The sequence below is a fragment of the Equus asinus genome, chromosome 10 (genome assembly GCF_041296235.1).
Source record: "Equus asinus isolate D_3611 breed Donkey chromosome 10, EquAss-T2T_v2, whole genome shotgun sequence".
Lineage (NCBI taxonomy): Eukaryota > Metazoa > Chordata > Mammalia > Perissodactyla > Equidae > Equus > Equus asinus.
The window spans coordinates 58,995,378-59,023,258 of record NC_091799.1 but is presented as its reverse complement, the minus strand read 5'-3'; the positions used below and the strand labels follow the sequence as shown (position 1 = coordinate 59,023,258).

The following is a 27,881-nucleotide window of genomic DNA, read 5'->3' as shown; positions in this document are numbered from 1 at the left end:
CCCAGGAGCAGAGAAAGCCACTCACATGTGGCGCACCCGCCTGGCTCCGCCCTCCCTGTATGCACCATGACCTCCCTATGATTTCAGTAAGAAATTGGCAGAAGGGGCAATTTTAGAGAGAATCACGAATCTCTACCTTGTTTCTTGTTTCTGATTCTGATTCTGAGATCAGTTAAGGCAGTTTGACTAGCAGTTTCTAACCTGATATTTCTGACCTTCATGTGGGTGGGTGGGTAGGTATGTGCACATGTGTGTTTACTTTTATATTTATGTATTTTAGGCCAACGGGTAGTCGTATAAGTAGTTGGTAGCATGACTTTTTTCCACCAAGGGAATGGAAATGTAAATGAATCAGTCACATTTGTAGAGGTAATACAAGCCAGAGTGGTCAGTTGAGTCAATCCAGGCTTCTCACTTCCTTTTGTGATCTGTTTGTAGTAGACCATACAGCAACTCTGTGCCCCAAGCCACTTTGACAAAATCCTTTTTAAAGTAGCCCTAGAGGAAGATTGAGTTGGTGAAACCTTTTTAGCTTTTCAAGTAAAGAGTTATTTTTCAGTAATCATGCACCTAAAATAAGTGCCATTCTGATGCATTTTAGATATAAAGAGCTGTGACAAACAATAGGCTTACTATTAGAGTATTTGTAAGACACATATGTGTCTAAGGGCTGAGAAAGGACTGAGGGGTTCTGAAACCCTGAGCTATCTGATGGGTGTGGACAAAGCCTCTGAAACTATTGTTGGGCATTCCAGAGCTTGAGGCGAAACCAGCTCTGAGGCTGAGCCGTAGTAGGAGAGAAGTTTGTAAACATCTTGGCCAAGGACACAGGTAAACCCAGGGAGTCCTAGAGTCGAGGTGTTATCACTCTCTCCTCCCACAGCTGCACTCCCCATAGGGAAACCTGAGCCAGCTGATAACCAGATAAACATTTGCCATCACACTGATTGAAGTGTATCTTTCCTTAAAGGCACAAATATGCCAGCTACTTTTGGACACTTGGCAGGGGGATATGATGGCCAATATTATGGATATCTTTGGAGTGAAGTATTTTCCATGGACATGTTTTACAGCTGTTTTAAAAAAGAAGGGATAATGAATCCAGAGGTACTGTATTTTTTTTTCTCCTTTTGTTAATTTTATAGTTGCTCCCTCCCTTTAACTCCTAGTGTAAAATATTTATTACACCTAGATTTTAGAGTAAGAGATTTGGTAACACCTTTTAACTTTAAAGTCTTGCATCTTCTCAAATCATCATATATCATTAGGTTGCAGTGTACAAGTGATTAACTCTGCTTCTGTAAGTTAAAAAAACCCACTGCATTTTCTTGCTTATTAACATTCCAATATATTGCATAATTAAAATTCAAAGCTCTGTTTATGCATTTGAGCGTTTATAACTGCTAGTTTTGACATGTGCCATACAATGTTTAGTTTTATAGGAGGGTGGGAAAGAAAGGTAAACAGCTTCTTGATACAAATGGTCTGCTTATGTTTTGATATTCTCTACACGTTTTCTTTGTACGTTTTCTGTGGGAGGCACCCTTTTCTGTGGCTGGCATACCCCACCTACTACATGGTTTGTAACCTAAATGCAGTTAAGTAATTTAAGCTGCTTCATTAACCTGAGCCATTCCCTTCCGCGTTCAGTGAATTGACTGCCAGGTGGCTGCCAGCCAAGCCTTCCTGAGTTACAGTCCCCAATCTCCACTCTTGTTGAAGACTCAGCTGTCAGATTATTTCTAGGACCGATGCATTCTCCATTGTGTTTTTCGTTCTGTTTGATTCAGAAATTAGAAGAACAAATTATCAAAATCAGGTTCTCTGTGCTTGTTTTAACCAACTGATTTGTTCCCTGACCTTGATGTTTCAGGATTACATAGCGTCTTGCACAGATGCACTGAAATATGCTGATGTAATTTACACCACCATCCTCCCCACCTCCACCCCTCCAAAGAAAGAAACACCACCTCCAGGGCACCTCCATTCTATACACTAGCCTTCCCAGTCACCCCATCTTCCCTCCCACTGTACCCAGGCTGTTAGAGCCCTTTAAGTCTCTTTGCATTCCCTGGCCAACCCATTTACAATGGTCAACCACTGTTGTTCTCATGAACCCTGACTTCTGCATGACCTTCAGCCGGTGCCCAGCCCTGAATTCCTCCACCATCTCATTTAGAGATAGATGGTGCTTTTGGGATTCAGAGTGTTCTGGGGAAGACCAAATGACTCCATTAACATGCTCCACTACAAAGTCATGCTGTCCAACGTAAATCGGGCGCCCAGTGTTACTCTGCAGGCCTGCTCTACTTCCCGAGTCTCCACCGCTCTCTCCTCCCTCAGCAGATGATCTCTCCTCTCTACTAAGAAAAGTCAGAGAATTGAGTGAGCACCTTCATCTCTCTTTCTCTTTCTCTACTTCAGTACTTTTCTACTTTCCTCCTGTCTGAGAGGAGATGTCTCTAATACCAAGCCTTACTGCTTTGCCCTCTTGGAAAAAAAACTGGAGTTATTTCTATTGACTCTGATAACCTCAGTGCTGCTACTTCTCAGGTGTTCTTTTCACAATCTAATTTCTTGGTGTAAGAAACAGTCTTTGCAGACCTCTGTTTCCTGGCTTTTGCTTTCACCAATTGAACAGGAAAGTTCCCATCTCCGCAAAGTTACCACTGATGACCACTTGCCAACTCCCAAAGGCCCTCGTCCACCTTTTTTTTTTTAACTTCCTGCTTTTTGTTATTCCTGTCTTTGTTCACAACCCTGAGCTTAGCAGTCAAATCCCTCCCTTGCTTCCCAGAACCCCCTGTGTCAGCCAAATTTGTGCGTTCCCCTAGGTCTTTCCACCCTCACAAATTTATTCCTTTTGTTTCTTCCAGCTGAAATGTACACGTTTCTTGTCTATGCCTCTCAAAACTCCTACCATTCTTAAAGGCCCTACTCAGATGGCCACTCATGGATGAAATCTTTCAGAGCATCCAGACCAAAAGTGACCTTTCCATTTTCTGAACAGAAGAGTAGACTTGGGCATGGGGGAAAGGCTTCGATAAGCTTTTTTTTTTTTCCAAAGATTTTATTTTTTCCTTTTTCTCCCCAAAGCCCCCCAGTACATAGTTGTATATTCTTCGTTGTGGGTCCTTCTAATTGTGGCATGTGGGACGCTGCCTCAGCGTGGTTTGATGAGCAGTGCCATGTCTGCGCCCAGGATTCGAACCAACGAAACACTGGGCCCCGATAAGCTTTTTTTTTGATGTCTGGAATGTTTAATGTAACTATTACACAAAGTGAAAAAAATGAGGTTATGAAATATTTTATAGCATAAGATACAAATTTTTATTTTTAAATGTATATTTAGGAAAAAAGTACATCAAAATGTCAATTGTTTTCTTTGGATGGTAAGTTTATAAGTGGTTATTTAATATTTTTCTGTACTTTTTATGGAGCTTTCCCTTATTTCTACATAAAGCATGGATTATTTTAGAAATCCAAAAGCAATGTTTAAAGAGACACAAGGTCTAGATATGTAAAGTTATAATTATGACCTGTAACTGGCTCTTATTAGCTGGTGAGACTTCCTGGCATAAGTGCTACCATCCTTCATTTGATTAAGCTTCCTCATTCACCTCCTCTGTGCTTCCACTCACATGCCCACATCCTCAGGACTTAGCACTGTTACCTCTCTTCTTTCAGCTGTCAAGGTAACAGCCAAAGTACTGTTCCCAGTGGAGCCCAAGGAACTTGCCAGTCCGGCAGAAGCACTCCCTGCCATGATGCTTCTGCATGCTTCCTCTTATTCTCAAGCTTCACAACTTGGCAGGCCGAGACTATTCTTAATTTAGACAGAGGGGCCGGGTTGAACTTGGAGAAAGGAAGATTTCCAGCAACTTAAAGTTGTTGCCTTGTGATGTTAAAAACAGTGTTCAGTTTTACTAAAATTCTGGATTCAGCAGTGCTGTGTCTTATTGCTCATCTTACACCCTGAAGCTGGCTTTAATTCCTTCTTTTTTCTTTCCTATTAAATACTCTGGAATATCATTTCATTTCTTGCTCTCCTGCTGTCACAACAGTAGTGACTCTGGCTCCAGTGGCCAAGGAGGATCCCTCTGCACCCTCACACGCTTCCGCTGTAGTGGCAGATGCTGTAACAGCTTTTTAAATAACCATTTTATTCACTCCTACAGTGTACTGTTTGTTTGGTTTAATTTTTTTTTTTTTATAAATGTTTGCTCTAAAGTAACACCTGATGTACAAAATTTAAATACCTACTTATTAAAAATTAATACTTTAGAACAGCAATCTTGTTCTACAAAAACTTTCAGGTCCTTATTACAACTATGTTGTGATGAAGAGAAAGAATTTTGTGGTATAAAGAAATACTAACTATGGTCAGAGGTCATGGGAGTCAGAGCAATCACACTATATCAGGCAGACTTTGCTGTCTCAAGGCCTCACCCTCCCTAGTATGTATTTGGATCGTTTTGAGAAGATAGCAGGATGTCCCTTCAAGGAGTCACTGCCTGCTATTCTGAGTCCTCAAGCTTTAGAGAGGCTGGAGGCTGAAAGATCACGTACTGTTGACATTGCTGGTCATGGTCTTTGGTATCAACAAAAAAATGTCTCTGGGCCTTCTCTCTGTAAGCTCTTGCCGTCCTGCAAAGCTCAGGGTCTACTCTGAGAACCATTTCAGATCTCATCAGGCAGACCTGTAGAAAGCATGTTAGTCACTGGGAGAAAATAATACAAACAGAAGCCAGCAGTCTTCTGAATACCAAATGTTAGCCATAGACTATTTCATGGAACAGTTGTTTTCATGTTGTTTTGAGGGCCTCTAGCAAAGTGTTAGAACTGCCCACTTACCTATAATGGCCTAAAAGTCTACCGCCTCTGGTTTTTTCTGTAGTTTTCTAGTAAATAGGGATGACATCTTAACTGTTTAGTTTGTTAAATATTATCGAAGGTCTTTGTTTCCAGTAGGACATGGAGAAGTTGTCTCGTTGTTAGACATATTATTTACTTCTCCCACTGATCTCTTAAATAACTACAGAAGGGAACTTCTTGGGATGACACTTTTCCAGCAAGCTCTAGACACTTTTTAAGGATATCTTTAAGGTCACCAAATGTAGTTTCAGAACCAACAGCTAATCATAGGGTTGAAAAAAATAGGGCATTTTAACTAGGGCCATTTCTTTTTATAAGGCTGCTTCATTGTGGGAAAATTTCCTAGGAGGTAATAGACACTGTGGATTCAAAGCAATTATATTGTTAAGCTGGAATTATCTCCATCTTTTACGTTTAGAGAAATTGCTAAACTTTGTTTTTTCCATCAGTGAAGAAGAAATGCAACCAAGTATCACAGGGGGCAGGAATACCCAGACAGTCAAGATGGATGAGTGCAACTATTGTGTTTCAATCTGTAATGCCACAAGGAAGTAGCTAGATCTTTACATGCAATAACAGACACAGAAAGATGATGAGTCTTGGTTAAACATGTAAAAGAATTACCTGGCAGAGAATGTGTAATACAAAGCTAAGTATTCCAGTGGTCCCCAGAGTCCTAGGCCCAATTCCTGCTATACTGTGTTGCTAAGGGAGGATATGACATTTCCTCTCCTGAAGGTCCTTCAGATGAATTAAATTCCACGTCAGCCCTCCAGATCTGCTCCCCCAAAGCTGATTTTTCTTATGCATCAAGCTTTTCTAACAGCCTTAGACGTTGCCTCATTGAAGGTGTAAAGGAAGGGAATGGGCTTGATGTCCAGCCTGCTTCTGGAATGTCTCCTGGCCCCCGCCTTCTACATCTTGAATCCCAACCAGCTGGAAGCAGTTTTTCTTCCTTTGTGTTCTTTCAGCCCTTCTTTGTGTTCCTCTTAGAGCCCTAATTATCTGCCTTGTTGATTGTCTCCTTTATCTCCCCTGCTAGATTGTAAGGCCCTGTCATAGGAACTGTTTTGTTCATCTTTGAGTTCCTCCTCTGCTTCAGAACTGTTACGTTTAGTTATTATTGTTCCATATGGGTACCTCTTTGGACCTAAGTGGTGGTTCCCCCATCTGCTTCCACACCTCTACCCCACTAATACATGCTACCCAGGGTACCTGTTCTTCTCCTGATCTCCTCCCTCCCCATAAATAAAGATTTAGCCTTCTGTTCTCACAAATTGAAATTTTGTTTCAGGTTTCCAGAAAACCTCCTCTAATGAGGCAAAGATTCTCCCACCGTTCTTGTTTCCATCTCCCTGACTGCCCGCACCAATCTTTCACTCTCTCCCTCCTTCTTTGTTGTTGTCAAAGGTATTTTTTTTCCACCCACATCCTCCCTACACGCCTAGAAAACAAAGGGTGTGCTGTTGGGAAGGCATTTACAGATGGGCTACAGAAGGAAAGCTTTCAAAGTCCATGTTAAAGCTGGCTAGTGGGCCTGTCAGGTGCCTGATCGTCACCACCTGTGCTTGGGTGGCTGCTCTCTGCCCTGATGCCTGTTGGTGTAGGAAGGAGACGACTCTGGCTCCACTCCCCAGAGTCAAGCACAATGGGAGGGAGGGAAACCAGGTTGGAAGGCAGTGGGAGCTTGCCTTGCTGCTTCAGAGATGATGTCAGAGAGAGCGGGAGACCCAATCTGTTCCCCATTAATATATTCTCATTACTGATAGGTGACGGGCATCCTTCCTTCAGATAATTGTGATTGCTGTTATAATCTTACCTCAAATGAAGGGTATATATTCTTAGATAAAATGAGCGCCTTTTCTCTCCTACTTAATATTCCTACTGAGTTGTATATTCTATTTCATACTCATAGTGGAGGTTAAATCTCTTGTGCTTTTTTCTAGCTTTATTCGGAGACAGAACTAATTTTAAGAAAATGCCAACCAGGAATGCATTTGTTTCCCTCAGCTGTATATGAGTAACTGCACTTAGGGGCAGTGTGAGAGGAAAGGAAAGGAAAGGAGGGATCAGTGACTGCTAAGGTTTACTGAATACGCTGTACGCCAGGTAGTGTACTAGGGGGAGGGCTGTGTACCGAAATCCTCTCCTCTGATTCCCCTTAAACCAAGTGAGGTAGGTGAGTTCCCATTTTGCAGGTAAGGAAACCAAGGCCCAAGGTCACATAGCTGAGGACGAAGCCGGGATTCAAAGCTGGGCCTGCCTCCAAAACTCCTGATCTTGCTTTAGAAAACATCACTGTTAGAGAGAACCTGAACAGTTGCCAAAAGATACACTCTAGTCTTCCAGGATTAAAAAGCACAGAGGTGACGCCGACTTTCCTTCACAGAACAGTTAATGGGAGCTCTTCTTACATGCAGATCCTCCTGAAGGATTTTTTAGCATGAAAAATTTCAGTGGTTATCTTAGAGCTTCTCTTTCTGCTTTCCTCTCAGCTGAAGTTTCTTTATTACATAAACAAAGAAGAACAATTTATGGCAAAGACTCTTGCACCTGTGGCATGCGTCTCCCAGACCGTGTTCTCTTGCCCAGAGAGCCCAGTCCCTTCCTAAAACGCCAAAATTCACTTAACTTTTTTTTTTTAAAGAAAAGCAAGATCCTGTTACCAAAATGACTCTTACACTCTTCTCCAAACTTCATTGCAAAGGAAATGAAACTATTAAAAGACCATTGCTCTGTAATTCAGGAAATTGAATCAACTTGTTTGGAGCTATAAGCAGGGCAGAACTTGGGCTTCACCGAGCCGTGCGCTGTGAGACCGAGCGCTGCCCCGCTCTCCGCTGACTGTGCCGTCCAGAGGGGGTGTGAGCAAGCCCTTCACAACAGAGCAGCTCCTCAAAGGCCTGCTTTTCTTTGTTACCTAGAACTGTGGTTCTCTGCACAAAATGAAAATACTCTGTCCAATATCAGCATGTTGGGTGACTTATCTTTTTACTTTATTTAGCTTTTCATTAATGTACCTGTAACATTTGTGGAATGAAGTACGTCTTTTCAATAAATAGATCTTGAGCATTAAGAACTTCTGCAGGGGCCCGCCCCATGGCCTAGTGGTTAAGTTCACACGCTCCGCTTCAGCGCCCCAGAGTTTTGTTGGTTCAGATCCTGGGCGCGGACATGGCACCGCTCATCAAGCCATGCTGAGGCCACGTCCTACATAGCAGAACTAGAAGGACTCACACCTGGAATATACAACTATGTACTGGGGGGCTTTGGGGAGAAGAAAAGAAAAAGATGGGCAACAGATGTTAGCTCAGGTGCCAATCATTAAAAGAAAAGAAATTCTGCAGATAAATATTAATTATTGAGGTTGGTTGATGGGTACATGGAGGTTCATTTTACTGTCGTCTCTTCTATTGGTATATATTTTAAATTTTTTCCTAATAAAAGGATTAAAATATTTTTATAATTCTGCACATACATTTAATGCACATTTTCTAAGTTCTCCCTATACTGCTACACCCAGAGAGCACAGTCCTTCCTTACCCCTCCCCCCCAACTAATTTGACACTGGTTAACTTCAGACACAATGGACAGTGAAAGAAAGGAGGTAAATTTTAGTTGGGCTCAAGAGCTCTGATCTGTTGCTTCTTAGAATAATAAAGTCTATGAAAAGAATAGCCATCACTCACATTTTAGGTTCTAGATTGATTGTATCAGTAGTGATTTGCTGCAGACCAAACGAGAAATGACATATTTTTTTTTTTTCCTAAAGAAAATTCAGTCTAGCTCTAAGCCCTTCTTACCAGGGTTTTCAGGAAGTCAAATATCAGCGATTGCAAGCCCTCCCTTTTTAAGAAAATTTATCCAAAACTTGTAAATAAGGCAACAAGATTACTACGTGCCATTCAGTGTCATACCAGAACATCGTCTAACAAGTCCTTCCAAGAGTCATCTTGTGTTCTAGGCCCTACACCTCTCCAATATGGTAGTCACATGTGGCTGTTGAGCACTTGCAATGTGGCTAGTGCAACTAAAGAATTGAATTATGTGCTATAAATGTAAAAAACACACTAGATTTTGAGGACTTACAACAAAAAAATAAATCTCAATAATTTTTTATATTAATACATGTGGAAATAATACTGTAGATATACTACTGGTTTAAATGAAATATTTTTTTAAATTTCACCTATTTGCTTTTTTTAAGCTTTTTTAATGTGATTACTAGATAATTTAAAGTTAAAAATGTGGTTCACATCATATTGCTATTGGACAGGGCTGCTCTGGAGTTTATGAGAAAGTAACTTTGTTTGACTAGTGATTTACTCCTGATTAGGGCCCTGGCTGTGAAGTTAGATGTTAGCCTGTAGATGATTAATAAGTTGCAGATGATTTCTATTTATAACCAAAAGATAACCCCAAACATTTTGATTTTATAACCCTGTAGGACATTAAATAGTTTTATATCTGACTTGGTAGATTTCGTGCACCCACGTTTTATTTTCCGTAGCCGTTTGACTAGACTTACCTCTGACGGTTGTAGCAACCAGAATCATTGTTATAAGTCAAAGGTTAGATTACTTTTGTCCTTGGAAATTCTCGAGCTATTCTTGTCCTCAAAAAGACTATTAATCGTATTGATCAGATGATATCACGGATATAAATTTAAGAGTGTTACTCTGTGAACTACTTATTTTATGTGTATATTTAGAATTATGCTTTGTTGAATTGTCCTGCCATGATTCCCTAAAAGGACGATGAAAAGGAAGTGAAAATATTGAATCACGCTGATAATGAATTACAGTTGTTTTCTTTCATTTTATTTGCTCATGTGTTTATGTAAATAAAGGCAGAGGAACTGCAATATGTTTAAAAATTCCCAACCTCATCCCTAGAGAAAACTTTGCAGAGGTCCTTCTTCCCAGCTCTGGCCCCCAGAAGTGTCTTACACCATGGGACATGTACTGTTGTCCTACCCGTGTCTATAAGGAGGAGAGGTTTTTTACGAGCCCCTCGTAAAAACATAGCAGAAGTCCTCTGGGCAGTAGCTGGGCCACCGTTTCCGGGTACACAGATCCTCTCTCTGTGGCCTTCTTGAACACTTGCTTTGCTAACCCTTTTGAAATCGCATTTGAGATGGGATAACAGATAGGAACCTGTTATATATTCCATTTGGCTATTTTTTGTTTGTCAGTTTGCTCACATCATCAGCTCACTGCTGAGAATCTAAGGAGACAAGTCAGTAATAAAGGGAAGTGTAGAGGGTCTAAACTCCAGCTCTCTTAGCTACCCAAGTAAATACGTACTGCAGAGCTGTAGTCTGGGCAAAAGAGAGTAGAGCTAAAGCTCCTTTCCTTCACCCCCACCCCCTTCTTTCTCTTTTGCATCTGTAGATTTGGAAAATTGCTATAACCATGAATTATTAGGCATGATGTTTTATTTTATTAGGTTGGAATGAAATACAGAAACCTAATCCTGAAACCTGGGGGATCTCTGGACGGCATGGACATGCTCCAGAATTTCTTGAAACGTGAGCCAAACCAAAAAGCGTTCCTAATGAGTCGAGGCCTGCCTGCTCCGTAAACTGGGGATCTCTGGGAGCAGTCCAAGTCTGGAGCACAAGTCGGCATCTCCATGTGTTACTGGCCTGAAACTGAAGGGAGTTTTGCAAATGAAAGTTTAGATTTCTATTGACTGCCTTTTGTTTTTCGATTTGGAAAATTATACAGATGTAAATGGAATTATAAATACTGTGACCTAAGAAAAGACCCATTAGAAAATAATTGTACTATAAAATTTCATAAAAATGGATTTGATTTCTTTTTATAGAAGTTTCATATGAAAGTAATTTGATTTTTTACTATTATCTAGATAATGTAATGTAAGAGGGCTAAGAATTTTTAAATTGAATCATATACATTATATAATTTTATCCTTCTTACATCTTGAAGTTTTGTACTTGGGATTTCTGGCCTGATAAATGAATCATCACATTCCTCTGGTGAATATTTTCTTGGAGCCCTGAATCGACTTCGACTCTGTCTCAGTAAAGTGCGAGCTCTTTGCCTGCATAGCTCGGGGCCAGGGGACTGTGCACTATGCCTCGGTAATGCGTTTATCTTTGCCTTTCAGGCCTTATGATTCCCACCTTTCTGCCACACTTAAATTGTGTTCTTCCATTCGGGTTTGTCTTTTCTGTCTAAAGTCCAGTCAGACAGTACCAAAAAACTAGGAGTTTTAACTGAACTGACCTAATGTATATTGCAAGTTTTTGTGTCTTGTATTAGAGGATTTTGGATCTTGTGTTAGAGGTCCATTTCTGCTTCAGCGCTCAAGACCGTCACTCTTTTGGCACATTTACCAGTTAGAGCACTAAAGCGAGTGCAAGGATGTGTTTCTTTCCTGATGTTTCTAATAAGTGGTAGGGACTTGGCCTCCTGTACTGCCCACCTCATCCAAAGTGGCAGGTGCCCACCTCACGAGCGCCTGGTTAGAGAGCCACAGGAAGAGAGCGAAGCTGACGTGGAGCATGAGGAGTTGAGACTCCAGAAGAGGATGGGTCCTCAGCAGAAGCGTCGGAGCGCGGCTGCTCCAGGGTGTTCCCTGCGTGCGGAACCTCCCCGTGGGGAGAAGGGTTCGCCAGGAGCCTGTTTTGTCTGGTGATTTTTATTTTAAGTGAACTTGTAGATCTCTCTTTAACTCTTTACTGTAGGCCCAGATTCCAATTCTACAGCAGACTAGTAAACTCACAGTACTTATTTTTCCTCTAGGAGTCTACTCAATAAGGAAACCAGAACAGGATCATGAAATTGTTTTAATAAAAAAACAAACTTTGAATGCCCTCTGATAAGTCTTCCAACTGTTTCCCACTGTGTACCTGAGGTATGACTGCTGGCCAGGGACAAAATCAGAACCTTTCTATTCTCTAGTCCAAATGGACTTTGTGCTAAATAAAAAAATAATATGCTGCATAATGAGATCAGAGACAGCAGGAAAAATCAAGAGCTAGAGCAATACAGAAGAAAATTCTAAGATTATTACTGCCAAGCAAATATGTTAAACATCCACATGAAATTCCACCCTCCCCTTGAGAGAATCGCCTGGCTTGAACTCCCCCAAAGCGGTTTTTTCGGTCTTAGCAACCTGTGGTATTTTTCTCATATCTTTTTTTTTCCCCAGACTGTTCTGTTTTCCAGTTTCAGACAAAAACTCTCTTCAGCTTTTTCTCTTGCCCAATGTATCTCCCTAACAATAACTTTATCATTTTAAATCTTAACTTAGTTCACATGGAAAAACTAATACTTGGTGTGAAAAAGGCTGCACACAATAAAGTTGTGTTACTACCCATGAGAATGACCTCACATTTCTTTCGTACTTCAATGTTAAAACTGAAATGCATAAGAGAACAAAAGAGCTATGGGTCCACATCTGGTATTTAAAATCTACCAAAACACAGCAACAAAATCAAATACTTATTCTCTAGCACAATTCAAAACTAAGGACTTACTTTTCAAAGCCATTCATCTGCTCGTTCTTCTTTTCAGATCGGGGCCTCAGGTGTTGGTGAGGCGCTTGGAATGGTGGATAACCATAAAAATTGTGATTGGCCAGCCTACACTTGAGACTTGTGGACTGAGCCACACGTAATAAAGTCTCTCTGGGTTATTGATCCAGGAGATCTGGGCCTGTTTCAGGTTTTGGGGGCATCGTTATGTTGCTAAGGGCAAGTTCTTAAACATCTTATGTTAATATATAATAGGCCTGATTCCTAAAGGTTTAATTTTAAGATGCTACAGAGAAGAGAAAGAAAAGTCATGATGTTATATCACCTAATATAGATTTTTTTCCCTCTGGTATAAATGTTGCATGTTACCTAGATAAATAACTAAAAATTATCCTGAAGAGTTACCACCTGAGCTATTTACACCAAAATCTTGCCTTTCTAAAGCTAACGTGCTGAAAGATGGAGGCCTGTAGCTCTTCAGACTTGGCAAACTGCATGGGTAAGAGGCCAAAATAGAGACAATAGCTCTTAAAAAAAAAAAAAAAAGATAGGATTTTGTACCTGCCTGAACTAGCTGGGAGTGACTTAACTTTCTACTTTACCATTTGCCTTTAGCTTTTGTGTATGAATTAAGGTGTATAGGGATCCCGCCCCCTCAGTGGATCAGCTGGTTTGGTTATGACCATATTTCACTTTTTCCTTTCCTATCATGCACAAGAAGAATTTTTCATGCTCTGAAGAAATTTCGTTAAAATATTAATCCCCCAAAATTGGGTATAGGCGTAGTTAACTGAGCCCCAGAGTGTGTTACAAGAGGAACCCTATCTCGTCTGAATAGGTGCAGTGACCAAGGCTGCTTTCTTCTCTCAACACAACATTATTACAATTATGTGTCTCCCCTCTGAAATTGGATCACCCCTCAGAGTCGAATATGCCTTCTTTTATGAAGGCTTGGTGAGAATAAAAACAAAAAAGACACACATGCTTTCTTTTTCTTTGAAAAACAGTGTCCCAAGTTTACTTTTTCAGTCATCTTTAATGGAGAAATTTCCACTGGAAGCAGATCCACCTAAGTGGTTATCTAGCAACAACTGTATCAAGGCAAAGAGTGAAGGTTATAAAGTCTAAATAGAAGGTCGTGTCGCCTTTTCCAGCATACCCATAGTAATGCTACACATGGAGTATTTGTAAAAACTTCTTGAAAAATTGAGGTAATGAACACAATCCCTCACACACACCCTCCAGTAAGTGATTTCTGAGTTTTTATTTGGTTGAATTTCCCTTGGAGTTCCCTCTCCTGATAAAATATAGGTCCAATGCATCTGGTCCACTGTGTATGCATGAGGAAAGGGAAGAGGTGACGCTGACACAGGCTCTCTTGTTTCTGCTCACGTGAGCTGACACCCATTCTGACTACGTGTTTCATAGAGCTTGGAGGCTCAGCTAAAGTTGTACTGCTGTGATAAAATGTCTCTAGCCTTTGTCATCACAGAAACTGTGTGGGTTAGACTGGTTTAAAAGTATGGTGTTCACTGAATCCAACAAGGTATTTGACGTCTCTGTTGACGTCTTTGTGGCTCAGATGGGGGATTTGACTGAATAATCGTTAGCCAGGTGGATTCCTGGCTATTGAAACAACCTGAGAGAGTTGAATGCTGATTCATGTTAAACTGAGGGAAATTTCCAGTCCTTTAGATGAAGACAAGAAATTCCATAGAAGGTATCATCAAATTTACCAATAACTGAACTGTAATGGTTAAATATGATATTATTAAGATTTAAAATTACTTCCGTGCTGGGGCCAGCCCTGTGGCTGAGTGGTTAAGTTCACGTGCTCTGCTTCAGCGGCCCAGGGTTTCACTAGTTTGGATCCTGGGACCAGACATGGCACTGCTCATCAGGCCTTGCTGAGGTGGGGTCCCACATACCACAACTAGAAGGACCCACAACTAAAATATACAACTATGTATTGGGGGGATTTGGGGAGAAAAAGCAGAAAAAAAAAAAGAATATTGGTAACAGTTATTAGCACAGGTGCCAATCTTTAAAACAAAAATTACTTCAGGGGCTGGCCCCGTGGCCGAGTGGTTACATTCGTGCGCTCCGCTGCAGGCGGCCCAGTGTTTCGTCGGTTCGAATCCTGGGCGCGGACATGGCACTGCTCGTCAGACCACGCTGAGGCAGCGTCCCACATGCCACAACTAGAGGAACCCACAACGAAGAATACACAACTATGTACCGGGGGGCTTTGGGGAGAAAAAGGAAAAAATAAAATCTTTAAAAAAAACAAACAAACAAACAAAAAAAACAAAAATTACTTCAGTGCTGAGAGAAATTTAAGATGAAATTGGACACACTTCATTACTAAGGTGAAAGAAGGGAAAACCTGACTTGATAGCCATCAGGAAAAAAAGACCTGGCAGTTTTATTTGACCAAATTCCAACGTAAGCCCACAGTTCAGCACATCTTGGGAGGGGAACAGGAGGAGAGAACTAAGGCCTGTAAGAGTGTATCGATGGAAGGATGTGTCCACATCAAAGGAATAATCCCTCTGGACTCTGATGTGGTAAGATCAGTTGCAGCTAGAATATCGTGTTCTGTTCTAGGTGTCACATTTTAAGCAGACTTTGGCCAAGGATTACAGTGTTTGGAAGAGTAGGAACAGGACAGTGATGACTTTGAAAATACTTCTTGAGGAGAATACATAAAAGAATTAGGGAAGTTCCGTCCTGGAGGTGAATTCAGAAATACAAATGATAGCTGTTTTCAAATACTTGAAGCCTATGGGAGAGAGAATAGGATTATTCTGCATTGCTTCAGAAGCCAAAGCTTAGAGAAATGGCTGGAAAATTTAAGAAGGCTTTAGTTCAGTATGAGGAACTAGTTTCTAATAATTATTGTTGACTACAAATACATTCTGCTGCTGTTAATGAGTATCGAAGCAAAGCCTGTGGCTGCCAGGAGTATGACAGAGGGGATTTCTCTTCGGAGTAGACATTCATACCAGGTCAGTTCCGAGGTCTCCTCCGCAGTTTAAGATGTAGCAAATATATAATGATCATCAGAAAAACATCATTCAGGATAAAGAAGATATGGTATATATACACAATGGAATACTACTCAGCCGTGAGAAATGATGAAATCCTGTCATTTGTGACAACATAGATGGATCTTGAGGGGATTACGCTCAGTGAAATAAGTCAGAGGGAGAAAGTCAAATACCATATGATCTCACTCATAACTAGAAGATAAAAATGACAGACAAACACAGAAACGGAGATTGGATTGGTGGTAACCAGAGGATAAGCAGGGAGGAAGGAAGGCAAAAGGGGTGATTAGGCACATGTGTGTGGTGATGGATTGTAATTAGTCTTTGGGTGGTGAACATGATGTAATCTACACAGAAATTGAAATACATAACGACGTACACCTGAAAAAAAATAATGTATATGGAATAAACGTTTACATACTGGATCTTAGAAATGGTGTTTAGATGATCGCAGCTCCCTCACACTGCAAGGATAGAGTTTAAGCATTTAGAGTCTGGGTGTTGCCTTACTCCTCATCCGTAATCAGCCAGTGCTTGTCCAGAGGTTATTGTCAGACTTCTAATGGATAATCTAGTAACTGAGGATGGGAGGTTAATAGTTGACTATGATCATAGTAAAGCCAAAGATTCTTAAAGAATGAAGACAGGTTTGTTTTCTTCCTTTACAGAATTTATAGTTGCTCTCTACCTATTCCACCCACCACTGTCTTCATGACACATACACAGAGGCAAAAATCCCACCCCAATAACCTGTTTCGTGTGCATGCACCCCACCATATTATGATGTCTTTGAGTCAGTTTCTATCCCCTGTCCTGTGCAGTCCTTGACCCATAGTGAATAGTCCATAAATATTTGCCAAATAAACATTCTTTAAAATTACCTTTCGCTATAAGGATGAATTTTTCTACAATAACTGCAAAATGTCTAATTTATAAATGAATCTAAAACTACTTAAATTATTTTTACACCATCCACGTGAAGGAGCTCTTTTCCTCAGTGTACCGAAAGAGTTTCTGGATGAGGTAGATGAAAGAAACAAGCTTTTTGTAAAGGAAAAATTGAGGGGTGGGAGATGTTTCTAAAGATTCCTCCACTTTTCTCTGTGATTATGCATTCTAAATTTAGGAATTTCTTAATCTAGAATCTCTGGTTCCCTAGAAGATCTGTGACAGGAGAGAGGACAAGTGTCCATGACTGCCCTGAAATTATATTGAAATTTTTGTGTACATAGATCTGTGCATTTTTTCTGGGGAGAGGATCCCTAGTATTAATGAGGAAAATTTAAGAGCTACACTGTCTTAAACAACTTATTTTCAAACTTTTGGTTTTGAATTCCATTTGAAGACCATAGAGTGCCTGTTATAAATCAGGCCCTGTGCTTGACACTGAGGATACAAAAATGATGAACAACCTTGAGCCCAATTTGCTCACAAAGTAGTGGGGAAGGCAAATTAGTTCATAAGAGGTTGAGAGAAATTATAAAATAAAAGTATGTATAAAAAGCTTTTCTGTTGTTTTTCCCCAACACTTGTTGACTCCATTGTATAATTAGACCTTTGTGCCACAAAATTTTATGATTACCATGCCACCTGCCACTACAGATTTCTTTCTTTTTTCTTTTTTTTTGAGGGAGATTCGCCCTGAGCCAACTGCTGCCAATTCTCCTCTTTTTGCTGAGGAAGACTGGCCCTGAGCTAACATCCGTGCCCATCTTCCTCTACTTTATATGTGGGATGTCTACCACAGCATGGCTTGCCAAGCGTTGCCATGTCCACACCCGGGATCCAAACCGGCGAACCCCAGGCTGCAGAGAAGCAGAACGTGCGAACTTAACTGCTGTGCCGCTGGGCCGGCCCCCACAGATTTATGTCTGACAAAATAGTTTTCTCTTTGCGGCATGTCAGCAATAGGACTAAATGGTGTTCTTCCATTTCTGTTATATCCAGGAGTTTCTTAGACCCTGTGGTTAAAGGACTCATGAGTGAGAGATGAAAATATTCACTTTAACCTTTTTTATGCATTGTGATCAAATGGCTATAAAACTCTAGCCATTCAAAGAACATCATGGGAGTCCTCTTGACCTAAGAAGTATAATGTACCCAAGAGGCATCGGTGCATCCTATAAATCTAGAAAACAGCCTGTTACCATGGCCACTGAGCTGTTTAGAGATGATCCAGAATTAGCCAAGATTCCTTACTTTCTTCTCCCATCGGTATTAATAATTTTCCGTTACTACTAACCAGAGCTGAAGGCAAAGCACCCATGTCTTCAATCCCTCAATGCCTAATGTTTGTAACTTCCTTAAATAGGGGTGCAACTAATTAAGCAGATCAATGAAAGACTAAAAAACTTCAGAGTTCCAAGGCTCATGACAAGGACTGGAACCAGACTTTAATCTGATACTCCATTTCCTTGTGTAAACATACAGTATTTATTTAATTGACCTGTTGACGAACTTTTGGGTTGTTTTCACTCTTTGGATGTTACAAACAATGCTGCCAAGCTTATCTTTGTAAATATATCATTTTCCACATCTCTCAGTTTATCTGTTAAAGAAATTCTTAAAAGTGTAATTCCTGGTTCAAAGGGTAGAGGCATTTTAAATGTTGACTGATATTGTCAAATTAGAGCCATGTTTCTTAACAGTGTTTACTACAGTTGTTTAACATTGAGACATCACTAAAGATAGATGAGGAAAAGTAATGATTATAAACAAAGCAAAAAATCTGGCACGATATCATTTATATTACTCTCTTTCTCTCATTGGATGATGAGGACTAAAGATTACTTCTTTCGGAAAGTGGTAGGAGTGGTTCCAGACAGGAATTTTCTTTCTCTGTTAATAATTGGGTAGATCCTAAGAGGAATTAAAACTCTATCCCAGAACAAAGCAGTCATCAGTCCCTTTGTACTCAGGGCAAAGTGGGAGAAACCAAAAGATCTATTTTGTCATCCTTGTCCCAAATCAGATGCCTTTCTATGCTCTTAAACGTTTGTGTGACTGACAAGTGGGACTTCTGTTGTAATTCACAATGCAATCACTGTTCTAAACATGCACATGGCCCACTCTGTCTCAGCTTCAATTATAAAATCTTCAGCCAGCGGCTATTATCCTCTGTTTTGTTCAGTCAGCGACACAGCCAGTGAATTTCTAACCGGAATCAGGTGGCAAGAGAGAAATTCCTCACACTTCATCTATCAAGGCCTTATACACCCCAGTATATTTCCTCCTTTTGGGGGCCCCTGATTAGGGAAGTTTTTCTGAAGCCATTTGGAAAAGGTGACCCAACTTTGCATTTCCTTTCCTGATTCCACCTTAGTTAAGAGTAAGGAAATAGGAGTGGCTTAATGGTGACTTTATCTAAATGAAGACAAAACCTCTCAATTCACAGAGCTCAATCCTTCTGTTTCATTATTTTCATGTCACCAGTTCTTTCCTAGATGAGCTACATTCGTGGTCTAAACAGCCATGTGAAGCATCTCTGTGTCTCCTGCCCTCCCTTCCTTTCATCTTTCTTTCTCCCAAAGGACTAATTAGATGAATGGAAGATTCTGAGCAAACCTCCAAATCCCAGCAGGAGCACCACAGTGGTCTGAGGTGGAAACTGCGGCCACTGAGGCCCCGGACAAAGACCTAGGTGGTTTCTAATTTGGAAGTAGCGGCTTGTAGGGTTTTTCTCACAACATCTGGTTTTCAGTTACAGTCGATGTTCGAATGCCTGTAGGCTAAAGAAGAGGTTTGGAAGGATTAGAATAAGGATAAATTATATACAACCACCCCTAAAAGGAAATGCCTTTTTTAAGTGTCTGAACAGAATACATAAGAGCTCTCAAAGATTTGGCTTCTTTCATAACCCATCAACCAAATTTTAAGTTAGATTATGAACTTGTTCCAGGAAAGCCGGACTGCCACCTGGTTGACCTTTATCTCCTGAAGTTCAGGTTAAAGAGGGGGAGAAACCCCAGTTAAACCCAAGTTAAACATTTTAAGCCCTGGTTTAACTTTTCCCTAGTTAAAGCCAACGTGTTTTATGAGGGTGGTGTATTTGTGTTAAAGTTTATGAAGACCTGACTATAGCAGTTCCTCTCTCTACCTAATAAGTTTCTCAGGACTCAGCCGGGGTGTGTTAGTACAGCAACACACTGTTTTCTGTGGTGCCAATGGACAAATGTCAGTACGCCTGCTGCATTCCTCTGGGATAAGAGAAATGAAGTCATTACATTGGAAAGTGAATCATGTGCCCAGGATACACCCCTCTCACCCTGAACACACTGACTCTCCCAGGTTAAGGTCACAGATCCGGCAGCTGCAAGAGTTCTGGTAGCCGGGAAAGGGTGAGGCAGAAGTGCCACGTAAAGAACATCAAGGGTTATGACATTCGAGATGGCAATGACAGAGGTTAGTGTGGAGGCTGAGGTTTAAATGTTCCTATCAGAAGGTAAAAAGCTGGGAGGTCAGTGTTAGAATGGAGGGCGGAGAACTTGGCATCAGGAAGTGCTGGCCGTGAATGAGGGAAATTTCGAGAATCAAAGCGGGGACACTAATATTCAAGAGAAAAAGGTGTTTGGTTTCAAGGATATGCTTGATTAACAAATTATTATTTTAAGTCAAGATGAGTAGGGGAAGTTTTACTTTTTGAAAGTAATAGAAGAGAATATCTAACCAATTCCAATAAGGTTTCATGTCTTACTAATCTTTAGTAATAGAAGGTATGAGTAAGAAGAAAACTGCTAAAAATTTCCTTGTTACCTCTTATGTATAAAAACGTTTGCAGTCATGTATTAATGGAACATTGCCAAAGTTGACCTTTACTGTTCATGCCAGAAAAATCTAGCTGTCATCTTGAGACTCTAGAGGAAGCAATAAAAGGAGCTGTTTAGCAAACTTGACGACAATTTGCAACATTTCTAAACAGACTAATCGATAAACAAGAAGACAAATTGTGTCATTCAGCCCTTTAGGAACCTATAACCAACATAAATCACTCTCCCCAATCAGAGGCATCTGTCTTAAGTCTTGGAAATTATGATTTTTATCATGATTTTTATCTTGACTATTTCTTTGTGCCCACAAAGCTCCCCCTGCACCTCCACCCTCTCATACCCATTCTCACTTACACCACATGTTTTGAGTAAAGAAAATATAGTTTCAGGCTGGGTGTTTCTTTTGATGCTAAGACACTTCAAAGGTATGTGTGGAAAGCGAGAGAAATAAATGCTTCTTCCTTTCCCAACTGGATCTTGCAGAGCAAACTGCAAGAGAAAACAGTACCGTCTCAGTCAGCATGCATTTTATTTCCTCCTGTCTCCCTCACTCTGCTCAGGATTAAATGTTCCCCTGTCCTCAACCAGAATGGAAACATGACCTCATGTTGGTTTATTGTGTTGCCTTTGTATTTCCAAGGTCAACAGGGTGTAAATTTTGATTTACTGACGTTACTTTCTTCCTCCAAGCACAGGGAAACTCTTCAGGGAGCTCGCCGCAAGCGTATCCGAGTGCAGCTGAATCTCTTAGGTAGACGCTGTATAAAAAGAGAGTGGTGCTTTAAGATGCTAAAGTGGCATTGTTCAGTAATGTCATCTCTCCACTCCGGGTGCAAGTCCAAGGATTCTACTAGACAGGATTGCCAAATACTAATGAAACCAATGGGTTATCAATACTATTCTTAAATCTTCTGATCTTGGAATTTCTCCACTGAGAAGAAAAGGAGACATATGCTATTCTACATACAAAATACAAAAATTAAGATAACATTATATACTTAGTTAAGTGAGCAAGAAATTATCAAGAAAAATTTGCCTTATCTAAAATAACAATTTGGAGAGAAAATGACAAGTGTCTGTATATGTGTCTGTATTTCTTTTCTCTCATTGTCATTTATCTATGTCTAATAAGTAATAAAAGTTATTTCAAAGGACAAAAGAGGCTAACTTAAATAAGATATATCAAGATGAACTCATAATAACCACTGCAATTTTCCATGATAAAGGAAAGAAAACAAATTTCCAATATGGGGGAAAAAATGGAATCAATTTGAGAAACTGGAGAGTTTCAAGTGCATAAGAAATATAAGGGAAAAAAGAAATTATTATACTTCTGAAACCAGCAATGCAATTCCATGTCACAGCCGTCAGATTGGCAGCAATCTGACACTGTCTATTCAGGTTGAAGAAGAACACATCCAATAATTCCACTCCAAGATACACACCACCAGACAAACTTTTCTGCGTGTGCACTGTGAGATATCTGCTAGAAAGTTCACAATAGCTCTGTTTGTAATAGTGAAACAGAGAAAACCACCAAAATATCCATCAACAGAAGAGTGGATAATGCGTTGTAGCGTATTTGAACAAGGGGCTATATTGCAATTACCAGCAGGTGAACTAACACCATATATCTCAATAGAGAACAACACAAGAACAACCTTGAGCAAAAAGTGTCATTGCAGAAGGACATGTTCAGGTTACCACTTATACACACACACACACACATATTCAAAACGATACTATGTATATTTATCTCAGATCTATACTTACTAGTAAAAGTATAAAAACATCCACATGAAACTGGACATCGAATTCAGGACTGTGGTTTCCTCCGGTGAGGGAGAAAGGACAATGGGTTCTGGAAGACATACTCAGGGAGCTTCAACTACAACTGCAGTATTTTTTTCTTTAAAAGTCCAATGCAAATATGGTGTAATGTGAAGGCTTTTTAAAGCTTTGTTTTTTATTCCTTGAAATATTTTATAATAAAAAAAAGAATAATACTTCTGAGGGATTTGTCAGAATGTGGCTTTCAAGGCAAATATTTACCAGTCCGTCCAAGTTCAGTCTTGCAAACTCAGGCATACGGAATTACCACATTCAAACTTTTTTTAAAGAATGCCCCCATAAAAGCCAAAAATGAGCATCCTCATCTAATGAAAATCTGAACCAGTTGAGGCTGTTATATGAAGAGGTGGGAGTTGAGGGGCCCGAATCCTGCCATCTTGGTCTCAGTGGTACTCTTCGGTCCAGAGCTTTACCTAGAGGAGTTGGCCTCTTTCCCAGGTTATAGTGCTCAACTAGTATTCATTATCATTCCCTTTTTCCCTCCTTCCTAACAGAGCCCGGCGTTTCATCAGGTGTCTTGATTCATCTAAAGGTAATCCCGTGTCCCTTGCCAATAATTGATTCAGGAATGGACATATGAATTAATCTGGGCCAACGATAAGTGAGGAGATGTTTGCTAAGGACTTCTAAGGACAGTTTTCCTAGTTTGCAGGATAAAGCTGCAGAAAGAAATGGCCTTTTCATCTGGCATTGTTGTTTATGGCTTTGAGCCCCAGAACTATAGCAGCCATTTAATTGTCAGGCTGAAGATGGAGCCAAAGTTTGGTGAGGGGCAGAACCAAGAGAATATCAGAGAAATAGAGTCTAGCCAGCTAGATTGTGTCAACCCTGAAGACCACCTCACCTCTGGGCATGGAGGTAGGTGAGCCAATGTATTCTCGTATTGTTTAAACCAGGTGGAGTTAAGTTTTTTTCCTTGTGGCCAAAGACATTCTAATTGATGCTTACATATCTGATTCAGCTTCCTCAACTATAAGCAGGGATGTTAATGTCTACCCTACTCGACTGCTTCCCTCAGTGGTTGTGGAGATCAGGGTGAGCCAATGTATGTGAATGCGCTTTGTAAACTATAAATCGCTATTCAAGGGCGAACTGGTACTGTTATTGGTAATTTTGCTACCAAGTTTAAAGTACAAATTTTAGTTCACTATATGACTTATATAGGTCTTAGAATGTATAGTTATTTTAACTCATTTATTTTAAAGTGATGCTTCTAGAAACCTTATGAGAATTTATAGGTAATCCTTTTGAATCATATAAAGCAGTTACATATTCATAGTATCAGTTGAGAATATCCTCAGCAATGAGTATTTATACAAATACAGGCTAAGGCATTTTGAATAGCCGTTTATGTTAAAGGGATTAAAAGACATTTGTCTGTAAAATATGGTCTTCTTACTTTAAAACTCTGTGATCTGTGGCATCACCTGTCTGTGTCTCAGTCTCTGTAAGGATTAAGGGAGTAAATACACGTTAAGTATTTAGAGCAGGGTCTGCCACATAGGAACGAGCAGGACAATAACAGCCAATGCTTGTTCAGCTCTGACTGTCTTCCAAACACGCTCCCAGCACTTCACATTTATCAACTCACACAGCAGAACTATATTTTCGAGTTGTTGTATTTTTAATTTAAAAATACCTTTATCCTTTTAGGGAAAACGGCACAGTCTTATTATTTAAATAATCCAAACAATACAGAAAAGTACAAAAACGAAAGTCAAGTCACCCCAAATTGCATCCTATTAGCTGGACACTTGATGAGCAACCAGACATTTCTCTGTTCGATGTGGCGTGTACACACACACACAGGCATATATGCGTGTGTATGTATGGTGTATATTTGTGTCCGTGTGTAGACACACGTATGCACACCTAAGTTGTACACACATATGCACACATCTATTTTTAGTAAGACAAAAAGAAAAAATGGCAACTATTTTAACTATATAGTTGATTCCACATCCTAGGGGATGAAAGAAGTGAGATTTTTCATATTGTTTGGGATATTGCTTGTAAGTGAGTAGGGTCTAGTCAGGCAGCAGACACCTGCTTATGTATTTAATCTTTACATAATAGGGTCATATTTTCTTTTTTCACTGGTCTTAATTTTTTTTTAAGCGAAAGTAGCCCTTCAGTCATAGTATATCACCATTATTTTTTTCATCGTAAGTACTTATTTCTACCTAACATTTCTCTTAATCAGTCTATTATCTCCCCTAAAAACAGTTATCTTTTTTCTTTTTTGCTACTTAAAATTTTTTAAATTGTGGTAAAAAGCACGTAATTTCAAATTTACCACCTTAACTCATGTTTAAGTGTACAGTTAGTAAAGTATATTCACATTGTTGTGCAACAGATTTCCAGAACTTTCTCATCTTGCAAAACTGAAACTCTGTACCCACTAGACAACAACTTTCCGCTTTCCCTGCCCCCATGCCTGGTGCCGTTCTCCTCTCTGTCTCTATGAATTTGTAGCAGTCTTCTCTTTTTTCACTCAACTGTTATTCCTCAGCACCTAAAATAATCATGCTGCACAAATATTTGTTGAGAAAGTGAATGAATCTGTATTTTCACTACAGAAAAACAAAGAAACAAACAAACAAAAAGAGGTTGCAGCCTCATTTGTACTAAGAAATCAATACTCTCCAAATAGCTGATCCTTATTGAACATCTATTATGTACTAGGCACTTTATATTAATGCTCCACGTGGCCCCTACGGTCAATTCCTAACACAGCAGCCAGAGGAGCCTTTTAAACAGGTCAAGTTCTCTGCTCAAAACCCTGCAATGGCTCCCTATTCCACTAAGATTAAAACTTGGAGTTTTTCGGGGCTCGCCCGGTGGCGTAGTGGTTAAGTTCGTGCACTCCGCTTTGGGGGCCCTGTGTTTGTCGGTTTGGAGCCGGAGCTCGGACCTTAGCACCGCTCCTCAAGCCATGCTTTGGGCACGTCCCACATAAAACAGAGTAAGATTGGCACAGATGTTAGCTCCGCGACAATCTTCCTCAATTAAAAGGAAGATTGGCAACAGATGTTAGCTCAGGGCCAATCTTCCTCATAAAAAAAAAAAAAGTTGAAGTTTTCACAGCTGGCTAAAGGCTTATCCTACCTGGTCCTCTTTACTCCTTCTTCTTTTTCTGCTTTGCCTCTCTCTTCACTCCAACCACACTGGATGGATTCTTTGCAGTTTCTCAAACAGTCCCCCAACACTCACCACTGGCCATTTCACCTGCTGTTCTTCCTACCTGGCACTTTCTTTTCCTAATATCCACATCGCTCCTGCCCTCACTTCCATCAGACCTTTGCTCAAACATCACCTTCCTCGTGATGTGACCTCTGACACCCTACTGAAAAGAGCAGTGTGTGCCTCACCCTCACTCTGGTTCTCCCCAGTGACTTCCCATATTTTTGTCCATAGAATTTATCACCATGTGACCCATGGCACATTTCCTTATCTATTTTGTTTACTTTCTGTTTCCTTCTACATAATGGCAGCTATTTTTGTCTGTTTTATTCACTACTAGATCGCAGCACCCGAAATTGTGCGCCAAATATAGTAGGTGCACAATGCATGTTAGTTAAAAGTGAACGACAATAAATAGTGACAGAAAGCAAGTCAGTGGCTGCCTTGGCTGGTGACTAGGGGCAATTGACTGGGAAGGGGTACAAGGCACTTGCTCTGCATCTTGATTATGTGTGTGATTACGCAGGTGTGTAAATTGTTAAAACACATTGACATACACACTTGAATGGGTGCATTATTTTGTGTATAAATTAGATGTCAATAAAGGGAATCTTTTTAAACTAGCGATTTGCTGAAGGTCTCAGCATTTGCAAAGGAGTAAGCTATAATTCAAACCCAGGCATGTCTGATTCCAAAGTCCATCAGCTTTTTCTGAGGTTATGCACCTCCCCCACTCTCTGCCCTGCCTAGTTCCCACAACTGGTGACTGAGTTCTTCCCCAGAAGGCTCAGTCACACTTGCTTTCAGATTTATACATCTCTAAGACAAGCTATACATTTTTTGTTCTGGCTCTCCCACATTTTTAAGATCTGGGGAACATAAATCATACAGATGATCGGAAGGCATTTGTCTCCTTCTGGGAGGCATGGTGTAACACAAAAAACCCCACAGCCTGCTGCCTAGGACAAGAGTCATTACCTCTCAGAGGCTCAGATTCCAAATCTAAAATTAGATACTTGACAGATACCAATGATACTTAAACGTGTGTGATGGTCGGTTTTATTTGTGAACGTGGCTAGGCTATACAGTACCGAGTTGTTCCATCAAACGCAAATCTAGGTGTTGCTGTGAAGGTATTTTGGAGATGTGATAAACATCTACAATCACTTAACTTTAAGGAAAGGAGATTATTTTCCATAATCTGGGTGATCCTGATCCAATCAGTTGAAAGCCCCAAGAAAGAATTGAGGTTCCCCCCAAGAAAGAAGAAATTCTGCCTGTGGACGGCAGTGTCAACTGCTTCCTGAGAGTTGGCTAAAAAAAATAAAATTCTTGCGACCCTGAGTCATCCCTCAGGTTAAACTAGAAAACAGCGAACTAACAAGATTAACTTCATCTGTGTCTCTATTGGGAACAAGTTCAAAAGGTAATCATGTTCTTTTTTTTAGGAAGATTAGCCCTGAGCTAACTGCTGCCAATCCTCCTCTTTTTGCTAGGAAGACTGGCCCTGAGCTAACATCTGTGCCCCTCTTCCTCTACTTTATACGTGGGACACCTGCCACTGCATGGCTTGCCAAGCGGTGCCATGTCCACACCCGGGATCCGAACTGGTGAACCCCGGGCTGCCAAAGTGAAACATGCAAACTTAACCGATGCACCCCCGGGCCAGCCCTGGTAATCATGTTCTTATTGAAAATTTACAGTACCCCTCAGTTACCCAGCTTCAATCTCTGTACCCAAATTATCCTAGACTTCTGCCCTTCCCTATCCTTCTAACCCTTTCCCCTGCATCGCCCTTTAGTCTGAGTCCTGAGTGGTGAGTACCATCTGAATTTCCTACTGCTGAGCCCAGACTACTTTATTGGAACCCCAGAGGTTACCATATCTGGAATTGAAATGATTGCCTCCTTTAGACACTGTATAAGTAGCTTTGCCTGTCCCAGCTGGCTAGGCTTCCGGAGTCAACCTTGGCAGCCAGGTCCATCTTGCTGTCCAACTTTGACAGGCAGATCTTAAACTTTTCCCATCTTACCAACTCCATGCAGCCACCAGCAGGGCATCAAGCTTCCAAGTCCCATGGCATAAACCGGAAAAGATGGTTAAAAGACCAATTCCAATTAACCATGAGTGGGTCGGCCACAGAGAATGAGGGCTTTGCAAAAGCAAGTAGGACCCAGTTTTCCAAAGCTGAGACTGGAAATACTCAGTGTGTGTATGTGTACATGCCTCACTTTGTGACTGATTTTCAGAAACTAAATTATTTTTCAATTAGCTTTTTTCCTGTATTATGCAAAGTTCTTAACCATTCTGTCCATGCAGCTAATTGCAGTATATGCTAAATTCTGTAAACTCTTAAATATTCATGAGAATGGGAGAATATTAGGCAAATAGAGAGTTTTAAGAAATTATTTGTATTAGTCATGAATTTCAACTTCCTTCACTGCAAAAGCCTTTCATCCAAGTTGTGAACAACTACGAAGAATGACTAACTTGAGATTCTTTTTCTTGCCTTACTTCTCCCCTGATGATACTTAAAATAGTGATAGAAAACAAACAATAAAAAGAGAGAGGTCCTAATTATTTCTAGACTTACTGGTGGAGATTTCTGCACCCAATGGCTGTATTCTTGGCCAGATCACTTAAAGTCCTTGA

The 27,881-nt window shown here is 40.4% G+C and overlaps 1 protein-coding gene and 1 long non-coding RNA gene across 7 annotated transcripts in view; one reads left to right on the top strand and one right to left on the bottom strand.

The window, feature by feature from the left end:
• Positions 1 to 11,093, top strand: part of NLN (neurolysin) — an 89,385-nt gene extending 78,292 nt beyond the window's left edge. For all 3 annotated transcript variants that reach the window (XM_044772406.2, XM_044772414.2, XM_014856356.3), the window contains exons 12-13: positions 971 to 1,107; positions 10,324 to 11,093. In XM_044772406.2, coding sequence (XP_044628341.1) covers positions 971 to 1,107; positions 10,324 to 10,458 — 272 coding nt within the window. In that variant the 3' untranslated portion in view covers positions 10,459 to 11,093. The remainder of the gene's footprint in view (positions 1 to 970; positions 1,108 to 10,323) is intronic.
• Positions 11,094 to 12,902: 1,809 nt separating this feature from the next.
• LOC123286615 (uncharacterized) lies at positions 12,903 to 25,425 on the bottom strand. 4 transcript variants are annotated; one of them, XR_011506436.1, is made up of 6 exons: positions 25,155 to 25,425; positions 21,969 to 22,056; positions 20,798 to 20,953; positions 20,550 to 20,684; positions 20,182 to 20,282; positions 12,903 to 19,157 (listed from the first exon to the last, which is right to left on the bottom strand). It is a non-coding gene; the product is annotated as an uncharacterized lncRNA (long non-coding RNA). The 4 variants fall into 4 exon arrangements; XR_011506437.1 differs by having other exon boundaries at positions 20,867 to 20,953; XR_006529209.2 differs by lacking the exon at positions 21,969 to 22,056 and having other exon boundaries at positions 25,155 to 25,422.
• Between the last annotated feature and the right edge of the window lie 2,456 nt (positions 25,426 to 27,881).